We start from the raw sequence: 23,793 nt of genomic DNA, 5'->3' as shown, positions 1-23,793 counted from the left end.
TCCAGTGTACTTCGCCGGTCCTTCCGCGTGAGGCGTGCGGCTGGAAACGGCGACATCGCTCTCGGCGATTCCCCGTCGTCCGTGTGAATGTACCAGTCCGTAGCTAGCAGAAGATATGCTGACCCCTGACCCCATGCATCGCTGTCTCCGGGAGTGTGTGTGTGTGTGGGGGGGGGGGGGGGGGGGGCAGCCACCCTTGATCCGATCAGGATGGCAGTTCCTGGCCCTAGGGGGCTAGAACAACGCCGCTTGCGGCGGGGGCTAGCCTGCCACCGAATTTTATCTGTTGTAGGCCGTCATTGCACCCGCAACCGCTTCGTTGGTGGACGACGGCTATTTCGACGCGCGTCTTTTTCTCCCTTTTCTTTTTCTTTACTTTTTCTCTTCTGTCTGCACGAGGCCGCGGAAGTGGCTCAACTACAGAGCCAGTAGCAGGCCCGTGCATTTTTTTTTTTTCATTCAACAAGAACAAGCGTATCCTCGGGAGCCGGTCGCAGTCACAAGCGTGGCTGCGAGGAAGGCCGGCAAGACGGAGACACTCCCGGCTTTTGGTTGGCACGGGCGGTGAAACATTAGTCCCGTTGCCCTTTGCCATGTTTGCCATGTGTGGACTTCAGCGGCCACCGGCGGCGGCGCACGCTTTCATACGCTGGCCATGGACTTATCAGCCATATAATTTTTGTAAAATCTCTTACCAGTCGAAAATAATAATGTTCGACTAACACGCGCACACGATTGAATGTGCTGCATCTCAAGCATTAGCGAGGAACCCGGGAAACAGCCGATGTCTATAATGTCTCAAGGTGTGAGAGTTTACTTGGGGTTATTCTTAGTTTTTAAAGTGGTTGAACGACAGGTGCTAACTCAGCAGTTTTTTTTTATTTTATTGCGAAAGCATACTACTCTAGGTTTCGAGTATAGTGAACTAGAATAGTTTCGAGCCTTCAGCGTAGCGCGGCGGTAGCCACGTATGTCTTACCCACGTGACGTCACACCCCACGTGACACAAAAGCGAGAGATGGGCTCCCAGCTCAAGCGGTCGGCGTGGCGCGGTCGGAGCCGCGACTCAGTTAGCAGGAGCTGCTAACTTGGGTTTCTCGTTTCACATGGAACGCTTGTCAGATCAGCCTGCTAGGACCCTGGCACGTTCATACGGCTTGGTTAAAGCGGGTCTTTATATGTGGGCTGAGGAAGAAGAAAAAGAGAAGAAGAACGCTCGGTCAGCCGCAGCTAATGCTTTCGCTCAATATTTGGTTCAGCAGCGTTGAACTCTTGTAATTTTTTTTATAGTACCATTGATTCCTCATTAGAAAAAAAGGGGGGGGGGGGCAGGATAGTGTGATGGGTCAGACGCGAGCCCAGTCGACCTGCCGCGGCTTGGTTAGGAACGATCGTGTCGCAGAGTGGTTCATTTTTTATATCTCCTTCATTAGAGAGATTTCTGGAGGGGGAAACACAAAAATAATAATGACGAAATTGTATGAAATGAAAAGCAAATTAATCAGCCTGAAATCAACGTGACAGAAAGTCGCATATGTGCCCTCATTCCCACTTGTTGCAGAACGATCAGCGATATTTTTCTAAGAGCAGACAGTTAAGGGCCGCGCTCAAGAAAAGGTCATGGTTTGCACACTTGTAGATGACACACGATGCTCGCGCAATTGTTTGTGTGGGGACGATGACACGCAAAGAAGAATTTGGCCAAATCAAGGTCCCGTGAAAACGAATCCTTTCTTAGCCAGGGATCTTCGCAGAGTTCGAGTCAACTTCAAGAGGAGAAAATTTATTATTCTGTTCCTGCCCCTTTTTCAGAGTATAGGCTCCTTGTTTCACGACATTCGGATGTTGCAGAGGGATGTGGGGTGAGGTGTGTTCTATGTAACTTCGGCGCACTGCGCGAATATTTTCAACTGGTGCCTTGGCAGACAGCCAAACGATAAGCAGAAGATGCAGCATGCGAAATCTGCTTGGACAGAGAGAAAAAAAAAAGAAAGCTACGTTGAGTTGTGCGAGTAATATTCGTCAGGCCATGATCGAATTGGAGCGCTCCGCCGCCACCGTCTCAGTCCAGCTGTTGCCAGGGTGACCAGCTAGGCTCCTTGCAGACGGCTAATTTATTGAGCCATCAGGCTATAGTGCCTAGAATATATTCTAGACACTATAGTCAGGCTGCTCGTTGCACATGAAACCATTTCAACGCCACGGCCGCTCGATGGAAGCGCACCTAGTGCGCTTCCATTAGTGCGCTTCCATCGAGCGGCCGTGCCAACGCACTCGCTAACGCTTCGTATTTGGCGCCATATATGTATTTACAGCATATTGACTAATGTGCTCATGTTAATGCTTATTTTTCAGTTTCGTCATTATTTATGAATTACTTAGTTTATTGATTTGTTTTAACGTTCGAGCGAGTCGTAATTATTTTCTAAATTTAGCGCTAATACGTTTCGGTCTCCATAACACTGGACGTCCATGGTCAATGGCGAGCATGTTGGCCGCACGTTCACACGCAGACTCTAGCATAAATGAAAGGCGATTGCGGCCTGTCTACGGTGAGCATTTCGTCGAAAACAAGTTTTTCAAACAGACAGTCTGCATGTTCAACGTTTCGATTCGGTTCGAAAGCAGTGGCAAGAATGTATCGCTTTTCAATAGCTAAAAACGTGCTATCCTGACGGGGTCACTGCTCATTACGTTACTGATTAATTGTTTCATCCTAGCTTTGTGTTTATAGGGTCTTTTGAAATAAAATTCCACCGCTTATGCGCTTCTTTCCCACCTGCAGTTTAGTGAAGTTCAGGATGCGGCGATATTAGTTTAGGCTTTCCCCGGAGTGCGGTGATAGGGGAGCTGGGCGGCCTTTAACGCGCCGCTCTCCGGTTTGTATTGCCGCAGATTACCTGGATAATGGGAACCACAAAAAAGCGCTGCAGGAAGCGGAGAAGCTCCTCAAGAAACAGAAGGACTTCTCTTGTGCGAAGGTAAGCCAGTGACGTTTCGACGCTCGTCTCTGTGGGGCCCTTGTGTTGACGCTTTCGTCGAGTGGTGGAAATCGATGTTCCGGTCTTCTTTTACGGAATGACAAAAAAGAAAGTTAAGAAAAAAGCAAGTTAGTGATCAAGTAACTATCACTACACCTTTATCTCTCTCCACAGCGATCAAAGCGCTAACTCTTTCTTGGTCCGTTGCTTCGTGACTTTACGAAAGCGCTGTTGCTAAATGCCGTCAACAAACCGGCGTTTGTCACAGATTTCTTCTGTGACACGAACACGCTCGGATTGAGTGAACACATACTCTTTTTCAGACGTATTGAAGGTTTTGTCAGTCGCAGGCTTTGAGTGTAAACTAAGCACCGACCTTTCGGACCACTGCGTTCGCGCCAACACATTAAACTCAGTGGTAGTGCCCCGTGAGCAAATTTTAGCTGAACAGAGAGGAAAGTGACATCTCGGTTTGAATTAGAAATGCAAAATTGTAACTTTGCTATGTTTATTCGCCAAATAGCATGATGTGATGGTTCGCTAGACTGGAACCATTACAAATCTGCTTAAAAGCTTTGTAAATCCGTAAAAGGGATAGGTTTTTACCTTTTTAATGCAATCATTTGTTTGGCCTCAGAGTACCAAAATCGTACAATTATGCTTAAAGGCCTGCTTTTTAGAGCCTAGTTTCAGCCTTATTGCAAACGCATTAAGAGCATTATGGCACAACTGGGATATGCGCGCAACACATTAGTGCTGATCGCAGTACGATGTTCAGATGTGCCAAGTACGAAAATGCTTTTGGAGAAAATCGTTTGAAGCAGTGTCATGCTGTAGTATTTATGTTGACTGAATAGGAAATGCCTTCGTTGTCCACAGCTATTCTTTAACAAAATATGTATTTTGTTTCTTTGTGGGGGTATTCGTTTGAAGGATAATTGCAGAATCGTTGCTGGGACTAGTTTTCGCATGCTTTACCACGGTTGCACAGTGGTTAGGGCACTTGAGTGCTGAGTCCTGAGGACACAGGTTTGGTCCCGATTGGGGCAGCCATATTTTGATGGAGCAGGAACATGAGAAACCCATGTACTGTGGGATGTCAATGCACATTAAAGAACTGCTGGCTTTAGAAATTATTCCCGAGCCGTCTACTGCAGTGTGCCTCCTAGCTCTTGTAACTTTGTGACGTTCAACCCCATATATCATACCGCATCCACATGTTTTTTATGTGTGTATATTCTGCTGAAAGTTTCAGGAGCAATATTGCCTGTGGACCATTCTGCCATTTGCAGGCGCTCAAGGCACTTGCCCTAGTGCGGCTGTCACGTTCGGACGAGGCCCTGGCTATCCTGAACGAGCTGCAGACAGAGGCACCCACTGACGATGCAACCTTGCAAGCCATGACCCTCTGCTATCGGGAGCTTGAACGTCGTGAGTGATGGCGCAAGCTTGAGTTTTCTAGCTTGCATCGTGTTTTGCATATGTGACTTGCTTCTGTGGCTGTGAGCACCTATCATCGGCTGCGAGTTGTATTGTTTGTAATAGGGACTACCGCATTAATTTTCCTAGTGGCATACTCGCATACACCCTCCAGCTTGGTTAACCAGGATTTAGAATTCTCTTCTCTCATGCAACAACTCCACCCTTTTCTTTTGTAGTGCAGTGTGGTTGTGATGATGTTGAATACAAGCATGCACCCTTTTTGGAATGCCGAAGGAAAAAACCATCTGTTGAATGTAATGACTACTATACCTAATGCATTGCCCATGATACAAAAAGTTATTAGGCTGTGTGCAGGATTTGAGACACAGTATAAACCACGCCTGTCACTAAGGGTTCCCTGTTCGATCTGCAACATTTGGATTTGTAGCAACTTGTGGCTAGGCTTCACTGTACTGCAGTGAACTCTAGTTGTGTTTTCCTGTGACATCATTTTAGGCAACTCATGAGTTAGGTATAGATTAGAGTCAGATTAAAGCATAGATTAAAGATTGAAGTTGTGGCCCAAGTTTTCAAGGGCAAAAACCAAAGCAGTGAGTACTTCTTTCTACATAGAAGGTGGGTTATACCGGATGAATATTTATTTCGCTGGTCTTTCTTTGTTATGTTGTCCTGCAAGGTGTCCTGCATGTACTGAAGTTTGCGCTGTATAAAGTGTAGACGCTGTATAAAGCTGTGAATTAAAAAATTTGTGCGTAGGATTGACAGGTGAATGCAGTTATTTGGCGAACTACATGCATCACAACAGGGATTTCGAGAGACAGGAGATGGATGGAAGATGTGCTACTCTCAAGCTGTTTTATGGATGTATCACACGTACACATTTTCACATCAGTGTATGAAGTTTGCTAGTTGGGCTAGAGAAAGCTCATGTTGCTTCTTCTTTTCTGTGTGTCCTCTTGTTGGTGCTACTTTTGTAAATTTTTATGCAGTTTCTTTTTTTACATGCCCAAAAAAGCACAGTCTTTCATGCAGATAACAGTGAAAGCAACGAAAGGCATCAGATATATGTTAAAGTAAATTTTAACTGAAGGGGTCCTGATGTAGGTGTCATTTTTGCGGATATGGAATACCCCTTACTAACTCACACAGAGTTGTCGTAGCCTCTTTTGATTGCACTTTCCTTGGTAAAGGCAAGCCCGTGCCAAAGTAGTGTACTACTAAGTTCGATGCAGTCCCATTACTTAAGTATTTTTTTCTTCTCTTAAAGGGCTAGGTAAGACAATGGCCAGACTGGCTAGTGTACACATTCCCGCAAGAGAACAGTAATTCATAGACATTCTTTATGTTGCACTCAATATATCTGTATTCTTGCTTTTTAAGAAACGTTGGAGGTCTTTAATAAGAAAGCTTGCGGGCTGCTAAAAGCCACAACATACTTTTTTTACTTATAGGCCACTTATTCTCAATTTGTGAGCCATACAGTGTGATTGTTCATCCGCCTCCTATGTGGAAGTTGCTTAGTTTGATCTCCAATGCTTCCAAGTACCAGCCTTTTTTTGCATGCCACTATATTGTACTACAATACCTAATATATACATTTACGTTTGTTGACAAGATTAGAATAAGCATTTAATTATCAAGAAGCCTGGGGTTCCTCTGGTTGATCATTTTCAAACCGTACGTGCAGCGGACTTGGTGGTGGAGGCTTACGAGCGTGCCACCCAGAAGGAGCCTCAGAACGAGGAGCTGTTGTCACACTTGTTCATGGGCTACGTGCGGGTAGGGCGTCCCCGGGAGCAGCGGCGCACAGCCCTGGCACTTCACCGGCTGCGGCACAAAAACCCGTACTACTTCTGGGCCGTCATGAGCCTAGTGCTGGAGGCGGCCCAGCCGGCCACAGCCCCGGCCGAGCGCAGCACCCTGCTGCTACTGGCACAGCGCATGGTCGACAAGTTCGTCAAGGAGAAGCGCCTCGAAGCCGAAGCTGGTGGGTTGCTCTTTCCCTCGCATCGTTGTCCTCCATTTTCTTCTTTTAGTGTGCTGGCATTGGAGCCCCCATTCACTGATTTCGCTGGTTTCTGTTTCTCTATGTGAAGACAAGGCCGGCTTGGGCATAGTTTTTGAGATGGGAATTGAGTGCACTCCAGCCCTTGAATCACGAGTCAGACACACCATTCCTTGACCATGGAGGCATGTTCATATGGCTTGGCTGAAGCGGAGCTTTACACCTACGCCTGGTTTTCTTTCACATAATGTGGCAAATTATGACTGTCTGCTAGTTAGTGCTTGCAACCTGGAACCGAAACCTATGTGAAAAATGAAGCGTTAGTGTTAGTGTTAGTACACCTAATTTGCATTTCTCTTAGCCATGCTCAACCATTGGTCTTTTTTTTATGAAGTGAACTTTCATTTACAGCAAACTGCATTAAGCTGAATTGAAGCATTAGCATCTCAATATGGAGATCATTTGGTTGTACTAGTCCCATAGACAGTGTCCTATAGACACGGGGCTAAGAGGCTTGGTTGACACAAACATTTGAAGTGCCTCAATATTGCCTGTGGATGCTATTACTGTGAAAAACTGCATACATAATGCGAGGTTTTCTTGCCAATTTTAATATGTCAAATTTCCACCTGCCGTGGGGATCCAAACGATTTTTCAGCCTAAATTCGCAGCTACATTCTTGATGTTATTTAGCATTATCAGCGACAGGCTTCCAGCAACCGGAAATGCTATCCTAGTGGTGGCATCAATTGGCATTTCAATGGCTTCGCTTTCGATTCCATGTCACCATGCTGACATTGCTGCCTCAGTGCTCACTATGTCCATCTGTCCATGTGACTGGAACCAGGCCAAGCACACCATTGCACCCTGTCAGGACTGTAAAAGCAGCATTTGGCATTTTGCATAAGTTTCTCATGGCTGTAGGTAATGGCCAAAGTGGCTAGAAAGGCCACTTTGGCTATTACCTACAGCCAGATAGCGGATGCTTTACCACCATTCCCGAATAGCTCATTGGTCGCGTTTTAATGAAATGCTGGATAACTGAACATGTTTGCTGCCAAAGGAGTGTTTTTATGGAAAGATGTCTCTAGGGGTCTCCTACAGAGGAGATGAAACTGGACAATGCTAATTGCTAAGGCCCCAAATCTGAGAACACTTCCTGGCCACGCTCGTCGCGTACCTGCACGCTGTGTAGATGCAAGTAGGCGTGAGCGTGGTACATGCTAGCTGGCAACCCGTGAGCTGCTGTTCCGAGCCCAAGTTGCATGTGGAATATGGTTTTACAACAACTAGAGGGCTCTGTGGCTTCCGTAATTGCCGGGGTGAGTGTGAAGTGCTCTTCTCGCGGAGTGTGACATTCTCTTATCAAGCATGGCGACGAAAGAAGGGGAGGGTAAATGAGCACCTGCACATGAAGGTGTTTGCTGCTGTTTGACACCTGGCATTGTGTGGTGTTGGATATGCAAGCACAGACCGCATTCGAATACCTTGCAGGACAACCACAAAATGCAGTGCAAATAAATGGTTTTGGTGAACTTTCTTCTCTCGCAGATGCAGATGAGGAATTTTTATCTCCATTTTTTTTTCTATCCCAAGGTTGCACCTCGTATTATATGTGAATTTTTACTGTAACTGTCTTAAACAGTCCTGTAACAGCATCCGACTCTGACTGGATGGTGTGTTCTTTAACCTTTTTCTATTCACTATGAATGTTCCGTTAACTTCCTCAATTATGCATTCTTGATTCATGATTTAATTAGTAGCAGTTTTTACCTCCTGTGTTCTTGTAACAAAATGAACTAAATTATACTATTTTGTCAGGTTTCTTGAGTTAGCCCTTGAAAGTGCTTTGTACAAAGTGTATATAATATAAATTAAGTTGTTCCTATTTCGAACTGGCTGTTGGGGATTTTCTTGATGTGCGACAGCAAAGGCAGTAAATAATGTTTCATGAAACTGGTCTGGGTAGCATGTTGTTGGCCATTTTTGCGCAGACAGATTTTGCCACGTGGAATAACTTCAATATTTTAATGAAATTGAAACTTGACGTTCATCCTCAGAATAGATGATGATTCCACAATCACACAGGAGATTACGTTTTTATTATTTAAATGTCCAAATTATCGAATGGCTTTAAAAAACTACCGAAAACTGTTTGCATCACAGTAAATATATTTATGGAAACCTGTAATGGGCTACATACATTTTGAGATGAAAACTAAAATACAGCAACGATTTTTGGGATTTCGTCAAATTCTTTGCTTTGCGCGCACTGTCAAGGAATGTCAAAGAATTGCTCCAAAGTAATTAGTGCCTTCGTGGTAGTTTTCGCTGTGGGACACAGTAGCAGGGGTACCCCTTCACAAACTGCCCCCATCGCATTTTGAGAACGCTTCACCTCACGGCCTGTGCGTGCGGTGAAGCATCCTCAAAATGCTGACGAAGATGAGAGCAAGCCCCTGGATGAAACAAAGTTATCTACGCATAAGCCTTAGGATGGCATGATGTCATCCCAGAATATACTCCAGTTATGCGCAGAATACGACATGCATCTCTAATGTGTGCGCCCTATGGCAGTATAGCAGGATGGCGGGAGTTTAAGAGAAGTGAAACAGAAACTATGCTATTGGGTGACATTTCGGCAATGGTGGACATGTGATTGCTTTAGCACCTACAGTAGTACACAGAGCTGAGGTGCGCGGGCACCGTTGCTTCTAGCAGTTCATGTTCACTTAGGTCTACAGGTTGTACCTTGATGTAACTCTCGGTCTGAATTGAGTAGGGTAAGCTGGCACATTTCCAAATTAACGAGCATATGGCTCCGCATATATCTTTATGGGAATCGGCCGGGACCGCCTTTATAGTTAAGTTATACAAACTAATCAGGGTCAAATTAACAATAATTTATTCTATATAAACCTATTAGCATAAATATAAATGCAACGGGGGAGTTTGAAATGTGAGGAGAACTGCAGTGCGAAAGTGTTAAAGGCCCCTTTTCACTGGAAAACCCAGCGTCGGCATTGTCAGTGTTGACTTTGGGAGCGAAAAATCACGAGCATGGCACTGGCAGGGGGTCATTGGCTAGTGGTCACCGGCAGGTGGTAGCTGGCAGCTGGCATGACCGAACAGTGATTCTTCAATGGTTTGTGCAACAACGAGACCACATGACATCAGGAATTTTGGGAGGGACTGCCAGCTTGGGTTGCTCATTTGGGAAAGGGGAATAAGAACGAACCTTGCAGTGTTGTTGGGTGCCGAGTCAGACACTGTACATAGGCTACGCAGGCACATTCATATGGCTTGGTCAAGCCGGAGGCTTTATATGTCGCATTTTGGGAACGTAGAGTGAAAAAAACAAGGATAGAAAATAAGAGGAATGTGATATGAGTGGTTCTCACAACTTAATTTTTATTGGAGGGGAAAAAACATGAAAAACAAGAGGAAATGAGAAAAATTGTGGGATAAAAGCAAGTCTGAAAAAAAAAAAAAAAAATGAAATGTGCAGTGCTACTTAAAAACCGATTCATTCTCTTGCGCTATATAATTCCAAAATGCAGTTCCTTTGTATGTCCGGTGGTTGCCTACACTATCTTGTCGTGACCCTTATAGATGGAGTTTAAGTGTCCCCCATACTTTTTAGAGAGATATTATTAAAATTATAACACAGTCACAAATTTCAAACTCTTCAGACCAGTCACTGCCAGGGGCCCTAACACATTAAAATATGAAAACATCAACATTATTTCAGAGGCAGCACTTCAGATGTGACGTACACAGTGTCCCACGCAGTAGCAGGCGCCATCACCACACTACCCCAGCTACCAGTCAGTATTTCATACTGCCCTGTCCTGCACCCATTTACCCTTGTTTGGTCTTACTTCTGCACTCTGCTATTTTGAGTGGCTACTCTTTCTCAGCGGTCCACACTGCCTTCTCTTCACATGTTTGGCCTCCTTTGCTCTTGCATACTGCAAGTTTAGCGCCAGGGGGAATTAAAGGCTGCCTTTTTCTAGGAGGTCTGTAACCATTTGGGCAAAGGTTGCTTTCACTGCTGTGAAAAGCTTGAAGAAGTAAAAAAAACACGTTTGCACTGCATTCGTACCTTGGTCGAGGATAAGACGCAAGGTGGACTTTGAAACTTCAATTTCCTATGTACTGCGGAATTTCAGCGACTATTTGTCCTCAATTCATGCAGTTTAAAATTTTTTGCTGCAGAAGGTTGGGGGGGCCTTATTCGTGCTTGCCTGCATGGATGCAGTTTTTTTTTGCTTCCAACTTCTCTATTCACTTTAGTTAAGGGCACATGTTCTATGTCTTGTGCAGAGGTGCAGCTCTACCTGATGGTCCTGGAGATGCAGGAGAAGTACCAGGAAGCCCTGGACGTACTTCATGGGCCACTGGGAGGTACAGCTCTCACTCTTGTCACTCACCCAGCCACCTCACTTTTGTCGCTTTTCAGTCATGTTTGCACACTTTCAGCAATGCAAGTTGGGTTGGTCACGCATTGGTCAAGGGGACCATGCTCCACCGCTCTGCTCCAGCTTCACAAAGGAGAACTTTGTGATGCTGGAGCATTGGGGTGGAGGACTTCACAAACAAGCTGGCAATAATTCAAACAAAGTTGTTGAAAATCCCCAAATATGTAACAGTGGCCGAATACTGACGGTTTTTATGAATTTATTTACGGTGAAACCGCAACGCATGGAGAAGTTTTCTGGCGGTCAACAGGCACCAGGAGAGCAGTATAGGCGCCTCCACTTCGCTTTCTTCTCTGTGGTTTATTGGTTGACACTTGGGCACTGCTAGACTGGCACCCCATGTGAAGTTACAGTAGGGGGCTCATCTCATGAAAAACTATGACCAACCACCCGCTGCAAATAATCACAAAGTGCCGGCACATATTTTTTAGTTCAGTGCTTTTATAATGTGTTGCATTCTTAGTAGTTAACACATGCACCTGTAGCGCTTGTCTTGTCACCTTTGCTAGTGCTGCCGTCTCACTTTGGTCAACTGTGATATGTGGGAAAGCCCACCTGCAGAATAATTATTGTGCCGGGCTCTCAAAGTGGGGGGAGCAGAAGTGCCAGCAGCAGCGCTAGCTGTCATGTAAATTACTACTATATTTAAGTACCGTATAAGCCGTATTATTGGTCGAGTGGGAGTATAGGTCGACCCCCTTTGTTCAAGTGAAGAAGAGAAAAATAAAACAAACAACAGTGGAGAAGCGCATATGTTTACATCGCCTGTGTCCCTGTATTACCGGAGCTATGATCTCACGCCAAACTTCTAAACGATCTCAGCAGCGTCGTCTGAAAAGGACTCTTTGCTGCTCGCCACCTCCCAGATTGTGTTATCTAGTTCTGTCAAGCGTGTTGCTTACGCAGCATTTCAGCTGATGTTGTCCGCTGCACCACATGCCATACCGCCGAACTGTTGCTGAGAGCGGCCATGTTGCCTTTCGCTTTGGCGAACATCATTTTTTTCAGTAAAGGCACTGAAAACTGCTTCTGCATGCCATTATTCATTGCCAAAGAGGCATTTTATACTCGCATAGGTCAAACAAAAGAGCGCATGCTTGTTTTTAAGCGCCATTCGGGGCACTGTGTGCCGCTTGCTGTTTATTGTGCTTAATCTGTGTGTGTACCATTGTGCTTTAATCTGTGTCGGGTATTTCTTTTTCTTAATGATATAATAATTTCCGCGTCATACTATTTTGTTTGTTCATATATTAATTACCTTTGTATTTTTTGCCTGTTTCCTTACATTTTATGTATATATTGCACTGTATAGATTTTATGTTCCCCTTACACAATGCCTAATGGGCCTGTAAGGTATTTTCAAATAAATAAATAAATAAATAAATAAATAAATAAATAAATAAATAAATAAGTGTTTTTGGGACTGAAAAACAAAATGCCAGCAACTGCACGATGTGAATACAGTTTTGGCTGTCCATTAACGAGCAGGCACGCCACTTGTTGCCAGACTGCGCTTTAAATCCTGCTAAAGGTCGCTATATATAAAAAAGGAGGGGTGACTTTGGCTTGCTTTTTTTAGAACAAATCTCGACCTATATTTCGGTTTATACGGTAACTGTTGTCATACACTTTCCTTTGATACCAAGTGAAATCAAAGAAAACTTAACTGAACCCTTCTTGTACCAATACATTCCTTGTGCCTGCCTTCGGGTTCTGTGCTTTTCTTTGACGATGCTGTAATGGTTATTTCGGCATCTTATCTCTGGCATTGCTTTTTGATTGATGTCTGCAGTCGTCGCAGTGCGAGCACCTACCAGGTAGCATTAAAAAGGAAGGTGGTCTTGAATTGTTGCAGACTGTCTCACTTCGTACCTGGATTTCGTGCCCCAACGCAAGGTGGAGCTGCTGTCCAAGCTGGGAAAGTGGGATCAGGTCAACTCGGTCTGCAAGTCCCTGCTACTCAACAGGTGCACTAAAGCTCACACTCACACTCACACTCACTTTAGAGCTTTGTTCCATTCGCTCTCTGAGGCAGCTCACAGAGGTGGAACCGTCAAAGTCCTCAAGCAAGACTAGTTGAGGTCAAGGATCTTTTTGTCCGCTTTTTTTCTCTCTGTAGTCCTGACAACTGGCAGTACTACGAGCAGTACCTGGACAGTGTGGAGAAGCTGCAGGCCTCTGGCTGGACACCCAGAGGTGACACCAGGTGAGTCATTCAGTGCCCTTAGGTGGGACGCATGAGTAGATGTCATAATCGCCTGCAGTTCAGTCACAAACAACAGTGTTAAGCAAAATGCAGATGAAGCAAGAAGAATAAGATTGAGATGGAGCGCATTTGGCAAGCACTCCCAGATTATGACTAGCAGCTTACCGGTATCGCTGAAGAGGAAAGTATACAACAGTTGCATCTTACCTGTACTCACCTATGGGGCTGAAACGTGGAGGCTAGCCAAGAGGGTTCTGCTACTTAAGTTGAGGACAACGCAGAGGGCCATGGAACGAAAAATGGTAGGGGTAACATTAAGAGATAAGAAGCGTGCAGAGTGGGTCAGAGAAATAACTCAAGTTGCTGGCATTCTAGTGCAAACCAAGAGGAAGAAATGGGCATAGGCAGGGCATGTAATGCGAAGAGAAGATAACCGATGGTCGCTTAGGGTAACAAACTGGATTCCAAGGGAAGGAAAGCGTAGCAGGGGGCGGCTGAAAGTTAGGTGGGCAGATGAGGTTAAGAAGTTCGCAGGGGTCAACTGTATGCAGCTAGCACAGAACCGGGTTAATTGAAGAAATATGGGAGAGGCCTTCGCCATGCAGTGGGTATAGTCAGGCTGTGAAACAAGACAAAATCAAGTGCGCAGCTGCTGTTTTGCTAAGGCTGGTACTCCATTGTCTGCCTTCCACTACTGAAGAGATGCAATGACATCGATCTGCTACGTTCAAGTCTTTTTTTTTTTTCTGCAAAGGGTGTCCATTTACAGAAAGAGAGTTAGATAGGATAGAGAGGTAGGATGTATACAGGGCCTGTTCTGAAAGTAGTAGGACAGGTTTTTTTTTCTGGCGAACAGGCGGACGAAAGGCGGTCTGCTTGCGGAGGATCAGTGAAGCAGGATATTGGGCGTGCTGGGAAAAATTGGCAGTCGGCTTTTGGCTGCTGAAGAGCGCAGGTCGCTTGTACTGTGAACCCCTGTCGAAACACCTCATCACGGAGAATCATGGAGCGTTTACTGGATTAGCGATGCGCGATCAAATTTTGTGTAAAGTTTGGCAAAACGGGCAAAGATACCCACAACATGGTTAAGCAGGCCTACAGTGATGCTGCCATGGGCAGATCAGGTGTTTTTGAGTGGCACAAGCTGTTCCGAGAAGGTAGGGAAAGAGTGGAAGACGACGATCGCTCCGGACGCCCTTCGACCAGCAAGACGAACGGAAATGTGTTGCGAGTGCAAAATTTACTGAACAGTGATCGTAGCATGAGTATCAGAATGATTGCTGATAACTTGAGCACTCCTCAAACCCAAGTTCTTGAGATTGGGACAGAAAGCTTAGTCATGAGGAAAGTGTGCGCGAACTTTGGGCCGCGAGTGTTATCGAGGAGCAAAAGGCCAACCGGAAAGTGATCTGCCGGGATCTTCATCATGTGAATGAGGACCCCGATTTTTTGGACAGACAGCGCGAATGAGCAAATCCAAGCAAAAGTTCATACTCATTTGCTTTTTTCAGTAAAGTCATCCACTTGGACAAATAGTTAATGCAGGTTTTTACGTGGAAGTCCTCAAAAGACCGCGAAAACGCATTGTTCGTGTCCGCCCAGCCATCGCCAGCAATTGGCGGCTGTACCATGACAACGCGCCAAGCCACACAGTGTTCCGCATAGTGCAGTATCTTGCCTAGCACAAGGTGACAACGCTGCCTCAGCCCCCCACAGCCCTGACTTGGCCCCTTCAGACTTTTTCTATTCCTTAGAATAAAATCGACGCTCAAGGGGAAGCATCACGGATCGGTAGAGGAGGTTCAACAGGCTGTGACGAGGGAGCTAAACAGTATTCCTGTCCAGGCATTCCTGGAGACGTGTGAAAACTGGAAAACTCATTGGCAGCAGTGTGTAGACACGGAAGTGGGATACTTTGAAAAATTCTAATTGTTTGTACTATTCTCCTGAACAAATGTTTTGTTTTTAAATGAGTCCTACTACTTTCGGAACAGACCTTGTACTTATGACCCATTTCGTTCAGGTCCTGGTGGTTGCAGGGACATACACTCAGCACTATCACCATACGCCAGCAATGGCAGCTTGGTGCCTGTATTTCTAATGCACGAAGCTTTCGCTATCCCACAGCATGTTGTGAACACTGCCATCCAGCAGTGAGGGATTTTTTTTTTTAAACTTTTCTTGCATTTCACATTATACAGAGGATACCCCAAGCCATCGCATGCACGAGCTTTGTCAGAGAGCAATGATCAAGATGGCCAGGAAAATAAAATAATACAGCAGAATGGAGATAGGCGGGTGATAAGACAAAGAAGTAGTGCCAGAAAATGGTCGGACGCTGTCACCTACACAAAGATGAAAGAATAGAACAACAAATCGAAAAGTCTGAACGCTGTGGCTTTATCTCTTGTTGCTCTCACCCATCACTATTGGCACTGCGTCATGCTCACAAGGGATGTTTTTGCTGATGTAAGTGCCTTCGAACATTTATGGCACTCAGGCCTCGCTGTCCAACTTGCTGTCCCACTCCTAGCTTTGTATCGACCTCTGAATCACCCAAGCAAGTGGCTGCAATTTGGAGGCAAAACTATTTTTCATCACCTAGCAAGAAGCTGATTGGTGGCGTAGCAAAGCTCAGATGTAGCAGATGACCTAGACCACGCAGCTGTGTCGTGAGCAGCACCAGTGACAGTGCATAGAAGGCAGATCTCCAGTTTCGCGTATGCTGTCTCTGGCCAGGCCTATGCTAGGAGGGCCACAGCATCAGTACGGAGCAGCTGCTGACTCATGCTGACTGTTTAACTACTTTGTTTCCCGCTTTAGCCAGTTTTCTTTTACTTAGTTACGATAGTGTTTACAGACCGTAAGCCGAGTAGGGGTGCCCAGTGCACCTTTGAGCCTTTCTCAAGGCAGATGTGTGCGAGCAGGCCTTTTGCAATTAGCTTCTGCTTGTTTTACTGTCATCACGTATCACTCCTTGCAGTGTATTATATCGGCACACAAAAGGAGAAAATACATATAATAAAAGCTTGTTAACCTAAAATTGCACCTTGCCTGCAGAGAATGTTGAGTAATTTGAATGTTTGGACAATTTGAATTGGGCTACTTGATGCGAAAAGCTTCCATAAAGTCTATGTGTAAGAAAGCCCATTGATTTGAGTTAGAGTTGATTCCACCACGGATAATTCTAACTATGTGCTGCCACAACTAGGCAGCGTGGTGCTTGTCACATGGCCAGAGAAATGCCCCCACAATAGGATGGCTTAGCCACAGAGTGTGTGCCTCCAAAACGAGGAGAGTATGCGAAACCACATGAAACTGTCTGCAATGCCAGACACCTGCCATGACTGGCTTGACCACTATGGGGCAGCTGCTTTCTCCCTCTTCCCATGACGTCTGAGACTTGCATATCTACAGCAAAACCTTATTAGTTCAGCCTCATATTTGGAAATCGGATAACTCAAACTCTCAATGCTTTCTGTGGCCAACACCCATGTATGTATGTTGCTCAGATGCTGGCTAGTTTGATCCCTACAGTTAATTCAAACGGATATGATCAGCATGATAAGTGATCTTGAAAATATGACTTGTCAAAACTGAACTTTGTGTTGCAAAGTTGATTATGCAGTGGCAAATGTGACGAAGCTCGTCTCCGAGAATATGCCGACCACATAGTTTCATTTTGCATTTATGAACCAGCTAACCAAGTCTAATTGTGTTCCATTTTAGACGCTGATCTGCAGCACTACGCGTTTCCCTTCCTTCCATCCATGCGATTCTTCCCTCGCACTGCAATTGTGTGGCTGTCTCAAGTGCTATTTGCACTTTGCACAGTATAAAGCCTCCTCACTCCTGATGAAGCTTTTGGTAAGAGGGCATTGCCGCTATTGTGTCGCATCATAAAAAATTCCGGAGAGGCCCTTACCATTTTAGCGCGGTTCTGCTTTGAGGACTTTGACAATGTGCACATAATAAATAAAGCATTGATGGAGATGCTCATAATAGATGCTTTCTTGCTGTCCTCAACACAAAAATAAGTGACCATAGCTCAGTCTTTTGTTGAATAAATGTACCGTGGCACAAGTGGGTTTTGTTGGATTTTACTAGGTCATTCAATAAACCAGATATTATTTTGGGCCCGCTGAAGTTCGAATCAGTGAGCTTTCAATGTATAAAGTTTTTCTTTTTTCTTGCAAGAACTTGTTGGCCTTGCAGCCATGACAACAGTGCCGGTGTTCAATGGAATACAGGTTGCTTTTAGTTCCTATCGAGTTCAGGTTCCGATATAGTGAGCTGGTCTGTTTCATTCCTTGAGGATGGCATGCCCTAATCTAATTTGCTCCCAGAACAGGTTGTCCTATTCTGAAACCTGCATTGCACAGGGCTGGCTTCTCTTGGCTGTTACACCACTCTTCTGTGTTTTGATGTGGCATTTACAGCGAGGATGGCAGTGGGCAGCTGAGCCCAGCGGTTGATCACACATATGCGATGGCCCTGGCCTTCATCGACTCCCTCAGGGAGAGCTGCAAGAAGGGCGGCTTGATGCGAGGCACGTCCATGGCACACGTTGCCGTCATGGTCCGGGAGAAAGCTGACCCGGACGTCCTCGGTAAGAAGGAGCACCTCTTTTCTGCCGGTTGTGCCTATGCATAGCACACTAGCTGCTAGGGGACCCAGAAAAAAATATTTATAGACTCATATTAATGCAACAGATTCGTGCTGGTAGTTCAGCTCATAGAGTGACTACCCAGCAGAGACAGTGTTCCTGGGTTGAACCCCGGACCAGTACGAATTTCCATTTAACTATACTGAGTTTCTGAGAAAGCTGCATAGCTTTCCTTCATAGCCGTGTGGTTGCGCTTAGGTTGATGCCGATGAGTAATCACTCTCTTATTGCAAATGTACTCCACCTTGGAGGTTTCTGCTAATCTTTAAACTAGCAAATCTCCGGGGGTAGCCTTTTGAGTGTTCGAGTGAAATGTGAACACTCTGCATGGACCCTATAATTTATGAATTATTTTTAAAAATTGCTCCCCGCAACTGCTCACAGCCGATTAGGGTGACAGCTCAGCACACATTCTTATCAGCATATGTCCACTAACGCTAAGTGGGCAGTCTGGGTGCATCTTCTCATTAGGCGTGACCCAGTAGCTCCAGCGGACTGCTGGGACCTGTCTTTTTATTTTGTTTGTTACAAAAATTTTTCTTTGCATCGGCATGTGCTGAGTTGAGGGACAGAGGAAGAACATCATCACTGACACTTTCAAGGTTTGTGGAACTAACTTAAAAATTTTTTCATTACAAAGGCAAATGATGGAATATTGATTGTTAATGCAAATTTTTAATCCTAGGGGAGATATCTCTTCATGGTCCACTTAAAAGTATCATTGAGGGCAAATTGAAGTTGACTTCATTCTAATCTAATCTCAGAGAGACTATTCTTGCTGATAACAGCATTTTGGGAGCTAGAAGAGATGAAAACATGAAATACAGGTGCTATCATCACTGGCACACATTGCAAGTGTGCATTCATTGGCTGCATTTTTTTTTTTTTTTTTTTTTTGCCACGAATCCTAGAGGTTGGGCTATGCCACCATTCATTTCAGAAAAATTATAACGCATCCTTTTTGCTAAGAATGTCACATTTAGCTTGATTTGGTTTGGTTTCGTTTTTTAGGGTTTAACATCTCAAAGCAACTCGGGCTATGAGCGACGCCGTAGTGGAGGACTCCAGATATTTTCACCACTTGGTGTTCTTTAACATACACTGACATAGCACAGCATATGCATGCCGCTGCATTTCGCCTCCACTGTCATCGTAGTCAGTCTCCTTAACCATTGCACCACTGTGGTGAGGTCACATATTTGAACTGGGTGAAGGCAGGCAAAATTCGAACAGTCTCAGTGCTGAATGCCGGTCAACATGGTCTTAATGCTCCAGAGAATCCATTTTCACTTGAGACAATAATTGGAGCGAGTTGTCCTTAATGTTTTGGTTTGGTTTGTGGCATTTAACGTACCAAAGCGACTCAGGCTATGAGAGACGCCGTAGTGGAGGACTCCGGAAATGTTGACCGCCTGGGGTTCTTTAACGTGCACTGACATCGCACAGCACACGGGCGCCTTGCTTTTCGCCTCCACCGAAAAGCAGCCGCCGAGGCCGGGATTCGATCCCGCGTCCTTGGGAACAGTAATCAAGGGCCGTAACCGCTGCGCCACCCCGGCGGGGCAGGAGTTGTCCTTAATGTCCATTTCATGTCGCCAAAGGTATCATGTCCAGAGGCTGCACATTGTCTCTTGGTCTGTCATGTCCACATCAAACTCAGTATGCAGCCTTTAAGACGAACTTGAAGGGACCACGAAGCTTCTTGGACTTGAGTTCATCCCAAAGTGCCCCTAAGGAAGATGGGTGAGCATGCTAGGGTGTGACCATGAAAACATGAAAACAGTGAATAAGATAGCTTTTAAGGAAGAGGGTAGTTGCAGGTAGAGCAGGTAGAGCATTTATTACACTATGCATGAAGGGAGGCCAAGACTAATGGCATGGAATGAGGTCATGTCATTTTACTTGCACTGGTCTTGCTTCATTTCTTTTTTTTTTTTTTCACTGTATCTTGCCGCAGCTACTAATTGTGAGTGTTTTAGAGCTCCATCTCTTGTTAGCCCACTCTTTAGGCTTCGGCCATCACTGATGGCATCCATAGCGCACCTACCTTGACTGCCAGATAAGTGGAGTGCGGGGAAGCCCCTGTCCTCTTTTGGACAGGGGCTTGTTGGCACATTGGCGCACGATGCATGTGAGTGACACTAGCACCCTACCATGGGGATCTTGGAGCCAGCACAGGTGCAATGGTGGCTTCTCTTTTCCATGCTTACAAGCAAGCTTAGCTCCAAAAAAGCGCATTTCTGCCGAGTGGTGTTTCGACAGCTTTATACGAAGGTGCATGGAAGCTATCTTGTGACGATGCGCATTCATACACATAAGCAATTTGTGCATTTTTCTTTCTTTTTCTTCCTTTGACAATGCTGTGTGAATGCCCCATGAATGCCGTTGTTTGGAATTAACTGTGGTTCGGTTCGCAATTGCGGAAAAAGTTCTTGACGAATGGATACACAAAAATGTTTTTCTTGCGTGGATCATACTTTGCATGGAATCCTATTAGACCAGCCAAATGGTATAGTTGTTTATCTTATGTGAGAATTCCTCTTGGCCGAAATTTGTCTTTGTGAGAGCCTACTGTACTTAAAGTTATTTGGCAGAACCTTTGATGTACAATTGGATCGCACACTGCATCCTTGAGTTTGGCATCTCATAGCACCACTCGTGCAGTCACTGTCCTTGTGTGGTCTAGGAGAGCAGGAAGGTCAGCTGTGTTGGTTGCATGGCCTCAGACGCCTGCTGGCAATACTGGGTATTATACAGAGACTTTGTAAAACCAGTCGACAATGGGGAACGCGGAGTGCGGTTGGGTGCAAAACGCAGCAGAGGAGGAAGGGAATGCCATGCTTTCGTGTGATGACAGACTTTTGCTCAGGCTTGTGCCTAGAGCAGTTTTGTGCACCTCCTGTGCTCTATCCATGGGGATGTGCTTCATAATAGCCAGAGTCTAGTGAGATGAAATTCAGTCAGACTTTCCTGTGCATAGAAAGTTAGTGAGCTATTTGGTACACTTCTTTTATATAGTTGGTTGCAACCAAGAAAAATATGGCAGATACCTCTCCAGTGGCATCAACGGATTTTGATTGCTCCACGGTTAATCCAAGAGAGTAAAAGACTTTATTCAAGGCCAGATAAAGATGTTGCAATAATCTTTGGCTAAGCGGACTAGATTAAGCTGTGGTGAACCCTATTTTTCTGCCACACCTGCCACGCTAGCGGGACTTCGGGGACTAACCGTGACATCGCAATTATTAGTGGATGCCGTTGTCTGCAGGAGCATCCTTCAAGGTCCTGTAAGCAGCAGAAGCTACTTTTTTCTTTAATTGTGTCTGTCTACAGGTAGGGTATCGCAGACTCACGGTTATCAGGCAAAAGAAAGTTGCAAAAAGTTTCAGTTCAGAAAAGCACCCATAAGCAAAATGTTGTACCTTTATCCTCTCCTATATTTTGCCACTTAGTGAAAATTCCATTGGTGTGACAATAAGCAAGAAGCCTCTGCAGTTCTAAGGCATTTCTTATGGTTATAGAACAAGGAAAGCATTTTTTTTTCTTTATTTACTTTTTTTTCCCAGAGAAGCCAAATCCAGGCACCAAAATTACGTGAAGTCCAGCAGCAATTGTCAGTAGGTCTGGATATCTTTCTTTTGAAAAACGATCAAAATTAAATGGTCCTTATAACTACCAGTCCATCAGTGTAAAGCTTCCAATATGTTGCTGTGGATAAAGAAACTTCTGCATTTTGCTTGGTTTCTTGCAAGGTAGACTTGGCTCGTTTCGAAAAAAAGCTGCTTCAAATGCTTCAGAGTGGTCCGTCCATGGAGTTAGAATATGTAATCCTTGCAGCTGCATGCTGCAAGAAGGCAGTTTGTGTAAGACAAGCTTTATAGGAAGGAGAATTGAAGACATGAAAGCGGCCACCAGTCAGCATCTTCTCTTCTCTTTGTGTGGATCTCTACCGTCATGTATTTTTTTCATCCCCCTTTGGTGCATGCCCGCCTCCCTCAGCTGACCTCCTGATGGACTTCTTCACAAGGACAGGCCACAAGCCCTCCTGTCTACTCGACCTGTCCTACCTCCTCAGCCTGTGTGCTTTCTCCAGTGAAGACATTGCCAAGGCAGGTGGTCGTCTGATCATTGGCAGAATGACTCTCTTGACTCCCTGAAATTGCCATAGGGTGCACTGCTGTCTGTCCTCTGTTCTCTTTTCTTTGATTTCAAGTATATTCATGGCATTCAAGGTATTTAGGGAGAGTAACAATGTGTTAATGAATTCACTTCTGCACAAAGCCTGTAGTTGTTTACCGTTCTTTTTTCTCTGACACGTAGGTGCAGTTTTTTTACATTTTCGGGAGTGTGCATGACAAGTGTTTCACAACCATGAAGGCTTCCATAGTTCCTGGCTAAAAACTACACCTCCTAAAAACTGCTGCTCTGGTTTTTAAAGGGACAGAACACTGGCCAAAATATGTCATGAGATTATGGGGGAGATAAAATGATCTTGCCTCATATAGTACAGGTCGAGCACTACAATATCAAAGAAAACAGGCTTTACACTTTTAATTTGCCTTTGAAAATCGCATAAAAACAACTGAAGCACTATCTAGCGGAGAAACCCTATTACTTTCACTCTAGTAACCCTATTACTTTCACTCTAGTATGCCACTTGACTAAAAATATCTCTGATTTTCAAAACTGCACACCATTCTTTTTTCTTTTAGGAGTACTTGTCATAATTTATTATGTTTTGCACTCTCTCCAGTGCGTCCTTAAATAAAAACCACCCCTCCTTTCGTATAGCGAGAGGCATGCATTCAGGTTTTGCCACTAGGTGGCGCCACAGTGTTTTGAATTTCATGAGTGACTAGGTGGTAGTGCCCACTAAAACTTTCGTCGACAAGGCGTGCGTTATTGTGCCGTAACAGCATTGAGTGTGAAACTGAAAATGACGTTACTCTACGCAAAAAATGTCTGATTACTGTCTGAAAAGTGAAATATTTGTTTTTGGTGTGTCTTTTTTTGTCGACCACCAGTCGTCATCACGGTCGCTGCTCATGGTTTTCAGTATCGGACTACATAAAATGGGAGCATACAGTGATCAAAAATTCTCGGTAAAAATTTTCTACAGCGTTTCTTCCAAAACCGTTATTGAATCAAACATTTTAGACATCAATCTTTCCACTGCGACAAAAAAAATTCGAGGCAATTCCAGTGTTCTGTCCTTAGTGATGGCTGTGGACAAGGTGTGGAAGTGCTGGTTTGTTTGCTCCATTTTGCTCCAGACTGATTTATCTGCTCCATCCTGCTCCAAAGCACAAATATTACACCAAAGCTGCTCAAAACTGACTGCCTCCATATTTGCTGTCAAATTTAGTGGAACACGGGTTTTTTTCCACCCAATAACACATTGTATGCCCACAAAAATGCAAATCAGTCCAGTCCCATTAAGGGGGACATAGGTCTTAAAACTAGCTTTGTTATTTATTCCCCGAATTTTATAAAACCTCGCATAATTGTGTAGTTTTCTTCTGCTGATTTCAAATATGCAAAAAGTTTCCTTCTAGGGTAATTAGTTCTAGGGGTATTACAAAATTATTGCTATTGTTTGCTCAAACAGTAGGGAAAATAGAGCTCATGAGAAATTGATTTTTAATATATAGGTAGATACTATAAAGCTTAAGGAATGCAATGCTGGAAATACTTTTAAAATTGAACTAATATTAGAGATTTAGCAGCCCACTGACCTTTGAACTCACAGCCATGGCAACTATATTCCTGGACAACTTTTTCTGCCTATGCAGCCAAAGCTACAGAGCCGAGACCCATCAGCTGACTGCACAGCTGAGTATAGTCCCTTCGTAAACTTCTAGAATATGATAAGGTTACGGAAGCATTGGCATTATTACATCACGGTTGTCCTACAACAGAAGTGTGTACAACGTTAGTGTCGTGCATTTTAAAATCACTACAGTACGTCGAGCAAAAGGGGATGGCTGCGCCATCTGTTGGGAATCTCCTAA

The 23,793-nt window shown here is 44.7% G+C and overlaps 1 protein-coding gene across 2 annotated transcripts in view; it reads left to right on the top strand.

Moving 5' to 3' along the window:
- The first annotated feature begins 2,397 nt into the window (after positions 1–2,397).
- psidin (phagocyte signaling impaired) overlaps positions 2,398–23,793 on the top strand; it is a 96,252-nt gene continuing 74,856 nt past the window's right edge. For both annotated transcript variants that reach the window (XM_084597435.1, XM_084597434.1), the window contains exons 1-9: positions 2,398–2,552; positions 2,896–2,981; positions 4,274–4,412; positions 6,112–6,411; positions 10,756–10,836; positions 12,766–12,877; positions 13,030–13,116; positions 17,556–17,725; positions 21,782–21,891. In XM_084597435.1, the coding sequence (XP_084453561.1) occupies positions 2,480–2,552; positions 2,896–2,981; positions 4,274–4,412; positions 6,112–6,411; positions 10,756–10,836; positions 12,766–12,877; positions 13,030–13,116; positions 17,556–17,725; positions 21,782–21,891 (1,158 nt within the window). In that variant the 5' untranslated portion in view covers positions 2,398–2,479. The remainder of the gene's footprint in view (positions 2,553–2,895; positions 2,982–4,273; positions 4,413–6,111; positions 6,412–10,755; positions 10,837–12,765; positions 12,878–13,029; positions 13,117–17,555; positions 17,726–21,781; positions 21,892–23,793) is intronic.

The sequence above is a fragment of the Amblyomma maculatum genome, chromosome 3, assembly GCF_055883805.1.
Source record: "Amblyomma maculatum isolate TAMU_Amacu chromosome 3, ASM5588380v1, whole genome shotgun sequence".
NCBI classification, from domain to species: domain Eukaryota; kingdom Metazoa; phylum Arthropoda; class Arachnida; order Ixodida; family Ixodidae; genus Amblyomma; species Amblyomma maculatum.
This window is presented reverse-complemented; position numbering and strand designations above follow the sequence as displayed.